The sequence below is a fragment of the Lynx rufus genome, unplaced genomic scaffold (assembly GCF_022079265.1).
Source record: "Lynx rufus isolate CCGP_SWC_20201006 ecotype Redwood Valley unplaced genomic scaffold, mLynRuf1.p SCAF_15, whole genome shotgun sequence".
NCBI lineage: Eukaryota > Metazoa > Chordata > Mammalia > Carnivora > Felidae > Lynx > Lynx rufus.
The window spans coordinates 1,243,497-1,261,079 of NW_025814829.1; the positions used below are offsets into that span (position 1 = coordinate 1,243,497).

General features: G+C 42.5%; 1 protein-coding gene across 1 annotated transcript in view; it reads left to right on the plus strand.

Annotated features, from left to right (window-relative positions):
* Nucleotides 1-17,583, plus strand: part of DDR2 (discoidin domain receptor tyrosine kinase 2) — a 56,727-nt gene that overhangs the window by 32,654 nt on the left and 6,490 nt on the right. Inside the window, exons 6-12 of the mRNA XM_047077217.1 lie at nucleotides 2,003-2,186; nucleotides 6,692-6,935; nucleotides 8,615-8,677; nucleotides 9,528-9,658; nucleotides 12,217-12,427; nucleotides 14,044-14,267; nucleotides 15,683-15,810. Of these exons, the coding sequence (XP_046933173.1) occupies nucleotides 2,003-2,186; nucleotides 6,692-6,935; nucleotides 8,615-8,677; nucleotides 9,528-9,658; nucleotides 12,217-12,427; nucleotides 14,044-14,267; nucleotides 15,683-15,810 (1,185 nt within the window). The remainder of the gene's footprint in view (nucleotides 1-2,002; nucleotides 2,187-6,691; nucleotides 6,936-8,614; nucleotides 8,678-9,527; nucleotides 9,659-12,216; nucleotides 12,428-14,043; nucleotides 14,268-15,682; nucleotides 15,811-17,583) is intronic.

The window sequence follows — 17,583 nt, forward strand, 5'->3', positions numbered from 1 at the left end:
GCAGGTCGCAAAGGTTAGATGTGACGGGAAGGAGGAGGTGATGAGGGACATTTTCTCATTGCAAACACTATCAGGTAAAAAGCGTGTGGGCCCAGGGCTGTAATGGTGACTGTGGGAACAGAAGAGGAGCAGCCATCCATGTGGGGACCGTTTGCAATCTGATTGGGTGTAGGGGCGAGACAGTAGGGTGAGGAGAAGTAGATCAAACAGTGGGGGTGGCATTTATTCATTCAACAGGTATATCTTGGTGCTTCTGGTACACCAGGCACCTTCACTGAGCATGAAGGAAAAGTAGAATGGGCAGAAATGCAAATGGATTTAGTTTAGAAAAAGGGCAATGATGGGGTTAGTTCGGGACACAAATTTAAGGGACTGGCAAGACATTCAAATAGATAAGACAGGTAACTGGTAACAGAAGGAAAGATCAAGAATAAGATTTGGATACAGACTGCCTCCACTTGATAACTCAGGTAGTGAGGTATCTCTTTGGAGTGTGCCTGAGTGGTGAGGTATTAAAGTCATCTAATTCAGAGTCTCAAGAATAGATAGTTTTAGGAGCAAAAGTTCCTTTTTTAAAAACTAAAAAAATTATAGAAGTAGTATATGCTTGTTATAGGAATTCTAACAATTCTAAAGGATATGGCAGGGAAAGTTTCTCTGCTTATCCCATCCCCATTTGATTTAATTTTGACGGCGAGAAATTAATTTTTAATTTGTGTTGCTTTTCATAAGAGTTTCATGGGGATTTATTATTCTGGGGACAATGGGAAATATATTTATTGCAAGTAAACTTATGTTCTCCCAGCCTTCTGATCTGTAGAGAGAAGAAAAAGATGGCAAATCCTTGGAAGGGACACCCAAGCTCTGGTCACTGTGGATAAGGCCAGTCAAATTTTATAATTTGCCAAACATTTTTCAATGAACAAACAAAGCGTATCTGTAAGGCTGGCATAATCACTCAATTATTTTTTTGTAAATTCACAACTTTTATATAACCTCAAGGGGTGCATGCATTATCGCTTGAGGGTGAGTATCCCAGTTTCTTCACTTGGGAGACTCCTGATTCATCGTTTAAATCTTGAAAGGCAGAGCTTGAAGAGAGAGAAGTTCCAGAAGTTCCTTGCTCTGTCTTTCATAAAGAAGGAAGAAGGTCTCTGTGTTCCTGAAATAGTCAATCTGACATAAATACACAATCATCCCATATACCAATCAAGCAAAGCCTTACAATCAGAAGTGGAAAGACTGCCAAGCTAGAAAACAAGACTAAATCCAATGCCTGAGACCCTCATGTAAATAATGCTTTTATTCCATGAGTCTAGTATTCTACCAATTTAATTAAAATTACATATAAATTAGTATTTAAATTTGGGATTGATCACCTTTTCCCCCCACCTTTAGTTGGACTCAAACTGGGTTGTTGGATGTGAGGTAGAAGAGAGCATGACTGGCTTATCTGGAATTGATTCACTGAAAAATGACAACATACAGTCAAAGCAGAGTCAGAAAAATTTCCAACAAGCTCTGGGACTGTTTAGTGATGGTCAAATGCTACCGTCTACTGTAGTGTTCGTTCTATGCATTGATCCATCCATTCCCTCATTTACTTGTTAATGGATTAATCAAATGCATTTGATAATGTTGAGTTATTATAGAAAAACTTATAGAAAAAAAAGTATGCAAGAATAGGTAAGGATACAATAGATTATAGAAAGCTTTTCTTAGAAAATGATAAAATACTGTTTCAAAGCTTTCCTAATGAAGGAGTAAGCATTAAGTATTTTGTAAAATTCATTGATATGAAATTCTTTGTTCTCCATTGATGCAGGATAAATGAGTCAATACTATAAAATATACTGGGTTTTTCACAATCCTTGAACCTTCAAGATAATCAACTCTTACAAAACCCCGGGGTGAAGAAGCTGGGTAAAGGCTCTTCCACGAATGTGTAATTAATTCCAGGCTCATTTCTCCCTTCTCCCTTCTCTTCCTCTGGCCTAAGCAGCATGACCGAAGGGTTGGGCCAGCTGACAGATGGGGTGTCGGGCCTAGACGACTTCACTCAGACCCATGAATACCACGTGTGGCCAGGCTATGACTACGTGGGCTGGAGGAACGAGAGTGCCCCCAGTGGTTACATCGAGATCATGTTTGAATTTGACCGCATCAGGAATTTCACCACCATGAAGGTCAGTGGAGTTAGGTGTGGTGGAAGCCAAAATAATGGCAGTGAGAAAAGGCATGCTAGAAAGATCCCTGGGTGTTGCCAGCAGAACTGGATTCAAATGGGTGTTCTGCTACCAACTAGCTACATGCGCTTCACGAGTCACTTCATCTCTGTGGGCTTCCTGCTTCGTTTGTGAAAAGGGGGCTTAGACTAGGTCGCTGTTTCTCAATGTTTTGTTTCGTTGTTCCAGCATCAGCGTCTAGGTACCATTAGGCACGGTGGGTCCAGTGTCTAGAGCCCACAATACTTTGAAGCCCTGTGGAAATGTTTTAACTTCTTTTAACATCAGGGGTAAAAAAAGAACTTGTAGGGTCAAAAATTATTTTCATCTACTTAACAACACGGTTTTAAATTAAGATTTTGATTTTTTTAATGGAGGGAGGGCCCACAAAAGCAAAAGTAACCAGAGTCCATGAAAATCATTTTATGGCTCTGCCTAGGGCTCTCCAGGGACAAGACATACTTTTATCAGTAAAGCTGGCTCATTGCAGCTCTGATTCTCAATGGGAGAATTGAGTATTTTGTACTTTGTCTTTGGAATCATTTTCTACCCCTACTCTGTTTCCTCTACTCATGCAACCCTGAGAAATCATTCTAGAAGCCTCCTTTCTCTTCTGTCTCCAGAGTTCTTTGTTTCCTTGTCTGTGGCAACAACACATCTGTCTGGTTGTCTTACTAGATTTCAAGCTCCTTTGACCTGAACTCTAAGCTTGAGTAAAACTGGGGCTTAGCAGTAGAAAATCTTTTTGTTAAATATAAGAGAGACCCCTGAAATTTTTGTGGTTCACATATAACTCTTACTGGTCTGTGAAGGAGCCTTAGAGGAATTCCAGTATGAGGCCCAAGAAAGAGAGTGGGCAAGTGAATTTGACCTCACACATGGATTCTGTTTATCTGTTATTTCCCCTATTAATAGCTGGGTACAGAATATTAATGGCCAACAAGTTGGTAACTCTGCCTCTATTTCAATATTTGTTTCCTAAATTCATTCATTCTTCTTTGTTCTTAATGTAGCAACAGTATTTGAAGTATACGTAGCTCTGTGCTAAGTTCTGGGGGTAAGCGGATGAATAAGAAGTGGTCCCGGCCTTGGGATGGTTTGCAGTTCAGTGGGAGAAGGCACTATTTATTTGCAAAAGGAGGTATGTAGGACGACATGGGGACCCAGAAGAAGGAAATCTGTGTCATCATTAAGGGCCCCTAGTAAATCAAAATGTGTTATTCTTGGCACAAACTCGGAGTCAAAAAGATATAGAATTTATATAAAAAAGAAATAAAAATAAAATGGATTCCTTATATTACTATTATATTACTCTATTATGTACTGTCTATTCTAATACTATTCTATTACTATTCTATTATATAATTATAATATTATATTCCTCTCTATTATATTACCATTATATTACTCTATTATGTTTACTCTCACGTGTTAATGTGATAATATCTCCTAACTGGATTACTAGCCATTAGTTAAATGAACAAACATTTAAGATGAGAACAGAAGGAGCAACATTCACCCATCTGCCTGGATGTTGTCGAAGGACGGCTCCTTGGCGGTTATAAAACATAACCGTGTGCAACTGTGTGTAACGCATTATTCTTCACAGGTTCTTCTGGGAGAGGGGGGTGTGCATATGCACAGTAACAAAGATATACCTCAAGGGAAAATTTATTTATATTGCTGAATAATGATATATCCACATGCACCTATGAACATGCGTATCAATTCACAAAAATGTACCATTGGGATAGTTTTTTTGTCTCACAATTAATAAAATGTATTTTAAACTCTCCATGAAGTTATAATATTCAGTCGATAGACTTTGATCTTCCTGAGCCCCCCGTAGCTCCTGTGTAACTAATTTATCACACATCAAAATTACTCAGAAGCGTATTCTGCAGTAAGCAGGTGCCAGGAACTTCTAAGGAGCTAACTCAGGGTCAGTCCTGTCTAGGCCAAACAGGTCTCTAGCATATTTTAATTTTTCTGAGACAAATCAAATGTAAACGATGACTTTCAGGTCACTAACATCTAGAGAGTAGTTACTGCTTTCTCGGCAAATTACTGCTCATTTTCCCCACCCCTGAAGTGTAGTCAAGATATACCATTGACATATATTGATATACTTTTAAAATGTCTTGTGTTTATTAAACAAATATGTAAGTCCATAGGGGAATGAAATTCTATACTATTTATTGGCATTCTAGGAGAATTCCCCAAACATCTGTGGGATATATCATGATCTCCCCTGCAGGCTTCTTACCCAACACTTTGCAGATTTCAATGTTTATTCATTTTTGAGAGAGAGAGAGGCAGAGGGAGAGAGAGATGCAGAATCCGAAGCAGGCTCCAGGCTCCAAGCTGTCAGCACAGGGCCCGACATGGGGCTCGAACCCACCAACTGTGAGATCAGGACCTGAGCCAAAGCCGGACGCTTAACCGACTGAGCCACCCAGGTGCCCCTAACACTCTGCAGATTTAAAAAAAAAAAAAAAAAAAGATCTGAAAAATCTATTTAAGCTGTAGTTGGTATTTTTTTTCTTAGTTTTGCTCCATTGACTTGTGCTGCATAAACTGGAATGGTTAATGCATCCCAAGGAAGGTACTAACAGATGTTTTCATCGTTATAACATTTACGGGAAAGTCCAAATGGAAAAGTTGGGGCACCTTGTTCCATTGCTGTGTGACATGCTATTGGCAAGAGCACTGGACGAGGCATTTAGGGTTCTAGACTCCGTTCTGTTGTTGACTGGCCACTGGCAGGTCAAACCTAGCTGAGCCCTAGCTCACTGGGACATAAAAAGTCCAAGTAGGTGATTCTATTCTATTCTTTCAGAGCATCTCTGCTCATTTCTTTGATCATACAATTTCTATAATCATTGCTGCTGCTGCTTCAGCTGAAAATAAACTCTGAACGGCAGTTCTGTATTTGCCATCCAGAATGCAGAGGAGGGTGTCAAAGGCAGTTGAAGGGTTGCAATTCGGGGCTTGAGCAAGACATGAAAATGCAAGCAGCAAATATATTCCCAGAATGGCAATGATACTTTTCCAACCTATGAAGCCTTGTATTTTTTTATTATTTTTGTAATGTTTATTTAATTTTGAGAGAAAGAGACAGAGACAGAGTGCGAGCAGGGGAGGGGGAGAGAGAGAGGGAGACAGAATCAGAAGCAGGCTCCAGGCTCTGAGCTGTCAGCACAGAGCCCGATGTGGGGCTCGAACTCAAGCCGTGAGATCATGACCTGAGCCGAAGTTGGACGCTTAACTGACTGAGTCACCCAGGCGCCCCTGACCTATAAGGTCTTTTAATTAAGGGGACAGTGACCAGAAGGGCTCCATTTTCCACGTGTGACTGAGCCAGAGGAAATGTCACTGAAGTGTCGCAAGAGACCTGACCTAGTTACAAATATGCATATCCCATTTTTAAGGGACGTTAGACACAGCAAGGTGTTCCAGAGGAACTGTTGTGGGATCTTTGTTTATGACCTTTTAAATTTTTTTTTTCTTTCAACGTTTTTATTTATTTTTGGGACAGAGAGAGACAGAGCATGAACGGGGGAGGGGCAGAGAGAGAGGGAGACACAGAATTGGAAACAGGCTCCAGGCTCTGAGCCATCAGCCCAGAGCCCGATGCGGGGCTCGAACTCACGGACCGCAAGATCGTGACCTGGCTGAAGTCGGACGCTTAACCGACTGCGCCACCCAGGCGCCCCATTTATGACCTTTTGAAAGCCATACAAATATCCCAGTGAAAGAGTCACGACAGCAGGGCAAGAGGATACAAGCTGCTTCCCAAAAGGCCTTCTTTTCTCGTCTCAGAAAATATCTGTGAGGAAGTTCCATGCCCTTATCGGAATGGCTTTACCTAAACTGAATTTAATTACAATAGATAATTAAGTCTTGTGTCCCTGGCTGAAAACTGCTAATAAATACGTGGCACTTGACATGAGATTTCTAAAGAGAAAGCTGAAATTGTTTCGCACTGCGTCTTATTTCTGCTTTCTCAACTACCTGTTAGAAGGAGTGGACTGGCTTTAGCATGTACCTGGGAGGAAGGAGGAGGGCGGGCTCCCCTTACCTCAGTTCAGAATAGCTTGATTCTGGGTGGACGACAAGTGGGCTGGAGAGGATTAGAGACATGGGGGTGTTAAGGGCAAGGAAGGACCCAAGGGGAGGCTGGTCCAGCCCTCATTTAGCAGATGAGGCAACAGGAAATGAGGTGGTCAGGGGCACACAGGTGCAGAGAGGTGACTGGGGAGCCACCGTGGTTTTGGAGGAACAGACCGATATGCCACACGCTCTGAAGTTCCTGGAGGGGCAGATCCAAAAGACAGCAGAGCACCAACTATCCACCAAGGGCAGTGCTCAGAGAAACCGGCGGGGCTAGGATTTTATTGGGTTAGGTTGTCCCCATGCCACTTATTGGAGCCAGCCTGTCACTCACGGGCCTCTTTCCCTGTCAGGTGCACTGCAACAACATGTTTGCTAAAGGTGTGAAGATTTTCAAGGAGGTGCAGTGCTACTTCCGCTCTGAAGCCAATGAGTGGGAACCTAACGCCGTGTCCTTCCCCCTTGTCCTGGACGACGTCAACCCCAGCGCTCGCTTTGTCACGGTGCCCCTCCACCACCGCATGGCCAGCGCCATCAAGTGCCAGTACCATTTTGCTGACACCTGGATGATGTTCAGTGAGATCACCTTCCAATCAGGTTGGGAGCTGGCGGGGGGGGGGGGGGTCTCCTGTGGACATGGGGGTCGGGTGGTGAAGGAGGAGGGTGGCGGGTCTCTGAGAAAGAAGGTTGCACGGCGGCTCCTCGTCGACGGACAGAAGAATCTTCTGTGTGACTAGAATATTTATTGGGCTCTCCCATATTGTCTAAGAGGCATGTAAAATAAAGCATTAAAACGTGAGAGTCCAATGTGTTAAAGCTATATCAATCAAGCTAGCTAAGGGGAAGCACACTCTTAAAACATTTAAGTAAGAATTTCTAAATATACACAGAAGTAAAGAGAACAGTGAACCCCACTGGTCAGTCACTCAGCCATACTAACCACTGATGTTTTTCCATGCTTGTTTTATCTGTCTCTCCCTTTTGCTGTCATATTTTAAGCAAATCTGAGACATTATTTGATTTCATTACTAAACATTTGAGAATACGTCAAAGAAAATAACATTGTCTTTTTAAACATGATGCCTTGTAAGCTTAGAGCATTATAACATCTAACAGCATTTCTTAGTATGTAATTCCTTAATATTATCTAATATAATCTAATTTGTTAGTATTATCTAATAGACAATCATAGATACGTCTAATGTTGTCTGCAACTACAGCTGGCTTGATTGAATTAGGATCCAAATAAGGTCCTCTTGGAAGATTTTCTTTATTATGTTCCTAAATGTCTCTTTTAATATAAAACAGTCCTTTTAAAAACATCCATTCTGGTTTGACTGATTGCTTTCTTTGATGTCATTTTCCAGAGCTTCTATCTTTTGTCATTCCAATAGACTGGAGGTGATATCTACAGGCTAATTTGATTCAAGTTCGATATTTCTTTTTGTCAAGAATTTGTCATAGATAGGGTTGTGTCCTTTACGTTCAACCCCATCATGGGGATGTAATATTAGATTCTCTCACCTTTAGTGGTGCTAAGATTAATTTCTGGGCTCAGGTTGTCTCCATGAACTGATGACCACTGCTTGAATTATTTATTTCATTAGGGATTCTAGTTCTTGCATTCCTTCGGCATTTATTAGCTGAATTTCTTCAGATTAGTAGAACTGTTCCTCATGAACTTGCTTACCCTGAAATACAGTTTACATTGGAAGGACAGGATACACGATTAATTTTTTCTCTTTTCAGAGTTGATGCCCTAGCAACTTCTAATAATGTCTAATGAGTTTTGTTTTGTTTTTCATAGTTGTTTTTTTTTTGGTATCATTATGCACTCGTTGCATTTTTATAAATTCAATATGTTTAATCAATTGCAAACAGTTTCCTTGAAGGAAAAAGCCTCTTAGCACTGTCTACCCCATGCCCACTCACCCACCGTATTCTGTCCACATTTTGCTGAATTTGGGTCTGAATTCCTGTGCGTGCTTTATGATAATGTGTGGTCACAGCCCTCTGAACCACTGTTCCTTAAACTTTTTTTGTACCATGGCAGCCAGTGTCACTGCAACAAACATTTCACAAAACAAGAGTTGTCCTTACTATGTAGATGAGTGGTGATTTTTAAATTTAGAATATTATATGATTTCATTTTTGAGAAAGCCTGGTGGCAACCCACTAAATGGATTTCACCATGTGCTAGGTCACAATCTACCTCCAGAAAAATCACTACTTCACTGTCTTCTCCCCTGCTCTCACTCACCCTTCTTTTGTAACAGATGCGGCCATGTACAACAACTCTGGAGCCCTGCCTACCTCACCTGTGGCGCCCACAACCTATGGTATGTGTGATCTTTAGTTACAAAAGGTCAACTGAGGGTGTCTTCAGAGGATGGAGATGGGCGGAGATTCACAAGGGCCTAACTGTCTGCATAGGAGGCTTTATACCATGTGGCTTTGGATGAAGAGTAGCTCTGGGAAGGTAGGCCAGTCCACCTCCAAAGTAAAGGACCCCCAACTGACTCTTCTCACTGCTGTTCCATGTGACTCTTCAGCTAAAGGAGAGTCTGGAGTTGCTCCAGTTGCTTCGTGAAAGTTCAGGTTGCTTGGAACAGAAACACAGGAAGGGACATTTCTGAGTAAGACCCATAGTGGGGATCTCAGTGAATGGATGGAAGTCATGAAACAAAATGCTAGTCTCTCTAATTGGAGATACATGCAAAAGCGTGTCCAGCACCTCAGATGGTCACCGGTCATATGAGTAGCAATCTGGGAAATACAGGTGGTTGAGTGTCTCCAAAGAGAACTCTCAGCTACCTCGGCATGCTTCACAGAATGAGAAGGGTGAAACTTGCTCTTCACCTGTTTTTCACAAGGTATGATTGGGGGCCAGTAGATCCAGGCAATGGTAATAAAGGAACAAAATTTGAGGATGAATGCAAAACCTCTCCATTATCCAGTCTGATAGGTGAGGAGGAGAAGGCTACTGTCCCAAGGAGGAGGCCTGTACAGTGTAGAAGCGAAGTACTACGTGAGTAGCAAGACCAAAGCGAAGCAGAAGCATTGAGGTGGCATCTTGCAGAATTATCCTGAAGGAAGAGTTTCTACCTCCCTGTCTCTGGTCCAGTCCTTCATGCCTTGCCTTGCCCCATAAGATGATGGCGTTCTCCATCTTTCTTTTCCTGATCCCAGATCCAATGCTTAAAGTCGATGACAGCAACACTCGGATCCTGATCGGCTGCTTGGTGGCCATTATCTTCATCCTCCTGGCTATCATTGTCATCATCCTCTGGAGGCAGTTCTGGCAGAAGATGCTGGAGAAGGTGAGGAAATGCAGAACAGCCATGGGATAGGGACCTACCCCACCCTTGCCTAAGCCACTGTTTCCCTAGGAGAAAATGGCAAACTGTAAGAACTTATAAATGCTTAGAGCATTAACTGGGGCTACTAAGAAGCCTGGGAGTGGCGAAGCTTGTTATTGAAAGGAGTCAGAAAAGAACAAGCTAAGTCCGTTTTCTCATATTTGGAATGGAGAGTTTGGAACCTCCCTAGAAAACTCAGAAAACTCTTCCTAATACATTGAATCTCAAGTCAAGCATCTCCCTTGAAGGTTTTGATTCACTGGGTTTGGCAGCAGAGGGTACAGGAATCTGTATATATATTTTTAATTTTTGAATTAAAAAAACCTAGCTGAAACTTCTGATAATGCTATTCCTTCTCTTCCGTTACAGTTTACATTTGTGTGTGTGTGTGTGTGCGTGTGTGTGCACGCACGCACACACATGCATGTGTGTGTGTGTATGTGCAGAAAAACATTCAGCCTCATTAATATCCAAGCCAAGTTTCTTGTAATCTTATTTCTACTTCTTTGTGTACTTGGAAGTTATGATGACGCATCTTTCTGAGTCCCTCCTCAGATTTGTTTTGTCCAGTCTAAATTATCTGAGTAATTTTTTATACATTTGTCTAATACTTGACAGTCTGCAAGGACTTTTTTCACATGCATTATTTTACTTGAACCTCAATGAATACTTCCAGTGAGCTGGGCAGAGTAGTTATATTGAACTGTTTTTCTGTTGAGAAAATGTGACGTGCTCAAGGTCATACAACTGGTATCCTATTTTCTATGCTCATTCCCATCTTGAAATTTGTTGATGTTTTTCTTCCAAAATATGTACATTCCACCAAAGATGGAATATCCATGACTTTCTTTGGTTTCCTAAGGCCAGATAGCAGCTTTCTGGACACTCCTGCTAAGCATCTGATGCTCTTGGGGTCTGCTGATGATTACATATGTCTACATTTGGCCGTGGACGTCTTCACTTGATCAATGAGTTCAAAGGGATGTGGACCGTGAGATGTTGTAGAAGTTCTGAGCTGTGAGGCATGATAGGGCAATTTTAAAACCTTCTTTCTTCTAGAATGCTGGAACCCACTGGGTGTCTAGATTCAGGATGAGGGGCAGCAAAGAGTACTGGTGGTAGTAGAAGCAGGTGGACTAGAGATTCATGGGACAGCTGGAAGCTACTGTATGTCCTTGAGTAATTTGTTATGACCGCATTTTCTTTGGGAAGAGGGAGTCTGTGTTCTATACTCTATGAGCTATTTCTTTCTTTATTGGAACCAGAATTTACCGGGCTTCTCTGGGTCTTTCTTCTGAGTCTAATTGGAATATGTTCATGGGTTGGAAGATGACTGTTGGATTGGAGACTCTTTAAGTAAAAGCGAGAGGAAAAATTTTGCCCTGGAATATTTAACTTGGTCCTCCAAGAAATCCTATCTAACCCTGTATATCCTAGTAAGATAACTCTGGATGCTCTTGAATGACCCAAGATTTCTTCCTGGTGACAGAATTTGTGTGTGTGTGTGTGTGTGTGTGTGTGTGTGTGTGTGTGTGTAAAACCCTTAAGCATGCACATATATTCCAAGAAACATTACTCAAAATAGCTTTAGACTAAGCATTACTTGTAGGATACTTTTGGTGGTGTCATTTTTTTCTTTGAGAGAGTTAACCCATATTTACTGAGTACCTACTATGTGCTAGATCCCATGCAGTATCGAGGACGTTACTGCAACAAAGGACTTTTCAGTCTAGGGGATGAAGCAGACATCTAAGTTTCTCCTGAGCAACCAAAGTGTGTTTGTTGGAGTGGAGTGGAACATTTTACATGTTCAAATCCAAATAGTCACATAATTCAGATTCTGGCATTTTCCTTTGGAAGGAGCAGGTAGGTCACATTGAATAGGAGGCCAAAACAATTTGTTATTTTCATCTTCCTCTTTCTTTACCAGGTGTAATTCACCTCAGTATCCTCAGGGCTTTTCTTTCCCATTCTGTAGCCATTTTATTTTTGGTTAGTCAAAATGAAGGATTGAGGACACATTATCCTAACCTACAGGGTCAGAGTGATCAGGTGGACTGCAAACCCATCATGTTGCAGCACGTTTGTTGACTGAATGAGCATTTTAGTGTATGTCTACGCAAAATCAAACCAGTTGAAGGATAAGTCTGCAAAAATCTATTATTTAATAGAACATCAAAAACTCTGCAAGATTGAGAAGATCTTTGATTGGCTACTGAGGGGTTCTTCTAGTGTCATGTAAATAACCCTTCTAAGTGCTTCAGTGAAAGCTAATGAATGTTGGCAGCATGGAAGTTCGGATGTCAGATTCTGCCTTGACACAATGAAGGATTATTCTAAATTTCTATGACACAGGCATTTGTGGAACCAGACTGTGCCTTATCCTGTCACCTGTGGTGCTTCCAGAGTTTAAGAGTAACAGAGAGGTATCTCAGCTGAGTGAAAGAGCTGGGTTTGAGGAGAGGAGGAAGTGATGATCCCCCTTGTGCCAACTTGCCTTCCCCATCCTTCTCCTTCAGGCTTCCAGGAGGATGCTGGATGATGAAATGACAGTCAGCCTGTCCCTGCCCAGTGAGTCCAGCATGTTCAACAACAACCGCTCCTCATCGCCAAGTGAGCAGGAGTCCAATTCCACTTATGATCGCATCTTTCCCCTTCGCCCTGACTACCAGGAGCCATCGAGGCTGATACGAAAACTCCCAGAATTTGCACCGGGGGAGGAAGAGTCAGGTGAGGATGACCCAGTGGCAGAGAATGAGGGAGACGTCTTGACAGGGATAATGAAGGTGTGATGCTTTGCTCCTACTCAACCAAATCTTGGTTTGATCGAGAGAAGTCCACATTCTCCTGAGAAGTTCACACCCTTTTTCTAGATTGATCTGCTGCTTCTCCTACCCTAATCTGAGCCCCTGTCCTTCACTACTGCACATAGCCAGTGTTTGAAGGGACCCCCAGGTCAGAAGAGGAAAGGTGTCCCCTAAGTGTTAACACCAGAAGACTCAAAGCAGTCCAACTAGTCTGATCTCCTCATTTTCCATAGGAAGAAGATGAGGAAGCCCAGATAGGGTACTCACCCACTACTAAACATCATTCGTGGTAAATTCAAGGCTAGCACTTCCCCTGGAGAAAACAAATACATGAAGCTAAAGACATCCTAGAATTCCCAATTTTTTTGGCCATCTAGATAATAGAGTTTATCTAATTTTTGTTGATTTATCTTTGGTGAAAGTTTATTAGAATAATACAAAAAATTTTTATGACAGCAAATATTTCTTGCCTTTCTTCAGTAAAAGCATTGCTTTGGTAAAACTGTGCCAATTGATTCACATCCAGGTTTTTTTTTTTAACGTGTTTCAGAGTGACATCAGAAGGGATTCTGGGGTCATCGCTGGGGCTCAAAGTAGCTTCTCCATAAGGTCAGCAACTGAAGAGTGATCCAAGTTAGTAGAAGAACTGGGGGGGTGGGCAGGAAGAGCTGGATAGAGAAGTAGACAGGACTAACTGGGGTGCATAGGCTTTTCAAGGGCTCTTTTCAAAGGAAGGAAGGAAACTAGCATGTATTTATCATTCCGCAGACAGCAAACATTGAAGGAGCACATTGAACTCAGGCAATTTTACAGAGATAGCAAGAATAAGGGATATAAACTAATTTATTTCCTAGGTTGAACTAAAGTAATTTATGTATTTTCCAAAGTCTTAAAACATCTCCCCGCTCATATTTTAATGTTTATTTTTAATTTTTTAAAGTTTATTTATTTTGGGAGAGAGAGAGAGAGAATGAGCTAGTGAGTGAGAAGGAGAGGCGGAGAGAGAGGGAAAGAGAGAGCATTCCAAGCAGTGTGGAGCCTAACAGGCTCGATCTCATGAACCATGAGATCACTGTCTGAACCAAAATCAAGAGTCGGACGCTCAACCCACTGAGCCACCCAGGTGTCCTGTAATGCTTATTTTTTAAGGAAGGATATATCTTAAACTAGATCATATAATCAGAAAGTTTTTTAAATCCCTAATATAGGTTATTAAATCAATGATGGTGCCTTAAAATTAAAGAAACGTGACTAAATCTTCAAACTTTAATACTCCTGCCCTTACAGTGCATGAAGTGGCCTATAGCTTCACCACAATCCCATAAGATTAGCCAAGGAGGTTGTTGGTGATCATGCAGTTTGAAAAGAATAAGAGAGAAAATGATGGTCTACATTCCAAAGGCCCTAAGAAAGAGTCTCTAGAGGAGCCATTCTCTAAATGACAATGGCATGGGGTATGGTGGGTGATCTTGGGGGCGCCTCCCAGTCTTCCTGTCAAGATGCCCCTTGGAGTAAGACTCATCGCCCATGTCTTCCCAGGCTGCAGTGGTGTTGCAAAGCCGGCCCAGCCCAGCGGGCCCGAGGGGGCGCCCCACTACGCGGAGGCTGACATTGTGAACCTGCAGGGGGTAACCGGAGGCAACACCTATTCAGTGCCTGCTGTTACCATGGACTTGCTTTCAGGAAAAGACGTGGCTGTGGAAGAGTTCCCCAGGAAACTCCTAACGTTCAAGGAGAAGCTAGGAGAAGGCCAGTTCGGGGAGGTGAGTTGAGTCTTCCATTGGGGTCTCCAGTTCTTGGTATCTCAAAACTGTCCAGTAGAGCATAGGACCCCTTTCCAAAGTGGATTCATACTAGAATGTCTCCTTCACTTATCTCTCCTCGCCTTGTCTTCCAGAAGGCTGGTATTGGGTCAACCTCATCTCTGCGAAATAACAGAGACCCTGGGTCTTCTGATTTCTGTGTAGGAGGTTTTTTTTTAATGTTTTTTATTTTATTTTATTTTATTTTATTTTATTTTATTTTATTTTATTTTATTTTATTTTATTTTATTTTATCTTTTAAATATGATATTTATTCTCAAATTGGTTTCCATACAACACCCAGTGCTCACCCCAATAGGTGCCCTCCTCAGTACCCATCACCCACCCTCCCACCCCCCATCAACCCTCAGTTTGCTCTTTAAGCCAGTAAGTCACTGGACTTCAGATATCCTGAAAAACATTCAATATTTTCAGCAACTTTTACGATAGGTTACAGAGGGTGGGGACCCATAAGATGTGATCATCTTTTATAAACTGTCCAAGAACATCTTGCTGCTTGATAGGCACTTTGTTTTCTTCCTTTCAATGGGAGTTATGTGTAAAGTGGTCAAAAACAACCTCGCCCCTGACTTTAGTCCCAGAATCAGCCACCAGGGAATGAACTGCCAACTGAGATAAGGAGGAGCACTCTTCCCAATTGCCCTCCGAGTGATGCACGTAATAGTGACTTTGCACTCTTCCATCGGTCACATGAAACTTCTGAGAATTCCAAGCCATGATTTAAGTGGCAATAGGCACTTCAACAGTGCCATCTGAACTCTAAATGAAATATAAGAATGTGTTATTGGTTTTCAGTATGGGTGGCACTCTACCCTTGGGTAGGTTTGGTGTTGGTGGGGGTAGAGGGTCCATGGCATCTGTTTGTGATGTTGTAGGTACTCATTCTGTCCCCTGGGTTGAAAACACAGGCTCGTTACACTGTTGATAATACATCGGGGTTACTTACCTTGCTGATGCCATACCAAAGGATGACTTAGAGAGGAGATTGCCATGTGTTTTGTATGATCTGCTAACTAAACTCCCTTGAGTCAAAGTTGGAGCATTTATGCCAAGTGACATTTTATAATGGACTGTGCTGTAATAAAATACCATGTTGTAGATTCGTTGACATATTTAATGTTCCAATCAATGTATGTTTCTTTCACAAAGCAGTAACGTATCATATCAGCTGGGTACTTTACCGTTGTGTGTGTCAACCATTTGAATTAAAGGTGTGTCACACGTATCTTAACAGTCTCTTGATGATTTTTACTGGAGTTGTTAAGAGTTAGCTTGTCTCCAGGAAATGCCCAGCAAGAGCACTGAGGCATCTTCAGGAGAAACGATGATGCTGAAAGTAGGTGACTTTTGTCTAGGTTCATCTCTGTGAAGTGGAGGGGATGGAAAAGTTCAAAGACAAAGATTTTGCCCTAGATGTCAGTGCCAACCAGCCTGTCCTGGTGGCCGTGAAAATGCTCCGAGCAGATGCCAACAAGAACGCCAGGTCTGTGGTCTGCATTTTGAATTCTCCTTTATGTATTTCACCTTCGGGATCAGGAACACCCCCGGAAACCTTTGAGCAATTTTTTCTTTTGAGATGGGAAGGTCTGTGAGCTGCCTCACCTTTCACTGTTACGCTTTATTTTTCTGATGGGCTGTCGCCCTCGTCTCCTCTCCCCTCCATCCCCGGCAGACGCAAATGCCCACCATCCATCGAATTAGCTACCTATTTACCTCCTAACTCCTTCTGCACAGAGCTGTACTTCCCAACACACACAACAGCCTGAATATTTGCTCCTGCCATGGTTATGCACAGACATACTCCTGAATGTCATTACCACGTCTTGGCAGACTTCCACGTTCACACACATCTCTCTTGCTGAGTCTCTTCCGTTCTCCTTTTTTCGCATCTCTACTTACTTTCTCATCCCTTTTTCTTCTCTTTTATGCTTCTTCTCTTCTGTGTCCAGCAACCCCCCAAATGAGAAGCTACCTCTACTTGGAAAAGTATCCATGGACCTCAAAGCAAAAGGATCCACAGTCCTTTTAGCTGTTTCCCAAACTGGCTAATAGTCTCTTGGATCCTTTGCCACATAAATTGCAGTTTCCAGCCATACTCCGTTGTCTGACAGCCTTTCCATTACAGTAATGGTGAGTTAATCCTCACCCAGGGAGGCGTGCTGGTTGAAAGCTGGTTGTCTGTGTCTCAGAGAAGTCTGCACATCTGGGTAACGTATGTATTTTCCCATTTGTGTTGACTCGATTAGTCTCACTGATACTCACAGTGAGAGAAAACTTACTATTCCTATTCCCCAAATTATTGTCAATTCCACAAGTGGTGGTAGAGTTTCACTAAAAGTGTTGCAATGGACAGGATGTGGAATGAAGAAAGGTGAGGGAACAGAACTGGAATTTCAACTGTGAGAATTTCAATCTTTTTTTTTTTTTTTAATGTTTATTCTTGAGAGAGACAGAGAGAGAGAGCAAGCAGGGGAGGGACAGAGAGAGAGGGAGACACAGAATCCAAAGCAGGCTCCAGGCTCTGAGCTGTCAGCACAGAACCCCACACGCGGCTTGAATTCACGAGCCGTGAGATCATGACCTGAGCCGAAGTCAGATGCTCAACTGACTGAGCCACCCAGGCGCCCCTGAGAATTTCAATCTTAAGGACATCAGTATGCACTGATGACATCCTCTGCCTCCCTTAGAGAGATGGAATATTCTTTATATTGGCCTTAGCACATGATTGGAGAGAGTGGCAAGAGGAAGAAAGCGTAGGATGTGACAAAGCCTTTGCCCATTGTTTTGGTTGGCGAGGTTTGGTGTTTCTCCTCCTGTACCCACTGCACTTTAGCAGTGATGGGTGACGTAGACTCTGCCCCGCCCCCCAAAGCCGTGGAAACCCCTGGTTTGGAATGGAGGGGGAATCCAAGAGGGCAGGTTTCACATCACTACATTGATTTCAAGGGTGTTATATTAACACGATATGACTGCCAGTCCAGGTTCCTAGAAAACTCACTGGAGATGACTCCTCTGCTCCGATAGTTTCCAGAATGTGGGCCAGTGGTCTCACTAACGCAGCTATTGTTACTGGGAAGGTGATAGCCCACTTTGTGACTCAAGGGTGCTTGTCACTAAGTACTCAATCAGTTAACGGTCTTGGCCACACGAGTGCTGTTTTTGAAATGACTTCACGTTACCACCCTGAGCTTTCAACAGCTCTGTTTTGAACGGGCTACTCAGTGTGTGTTGTGACTGACTGCTGGTGTGCCCTGTA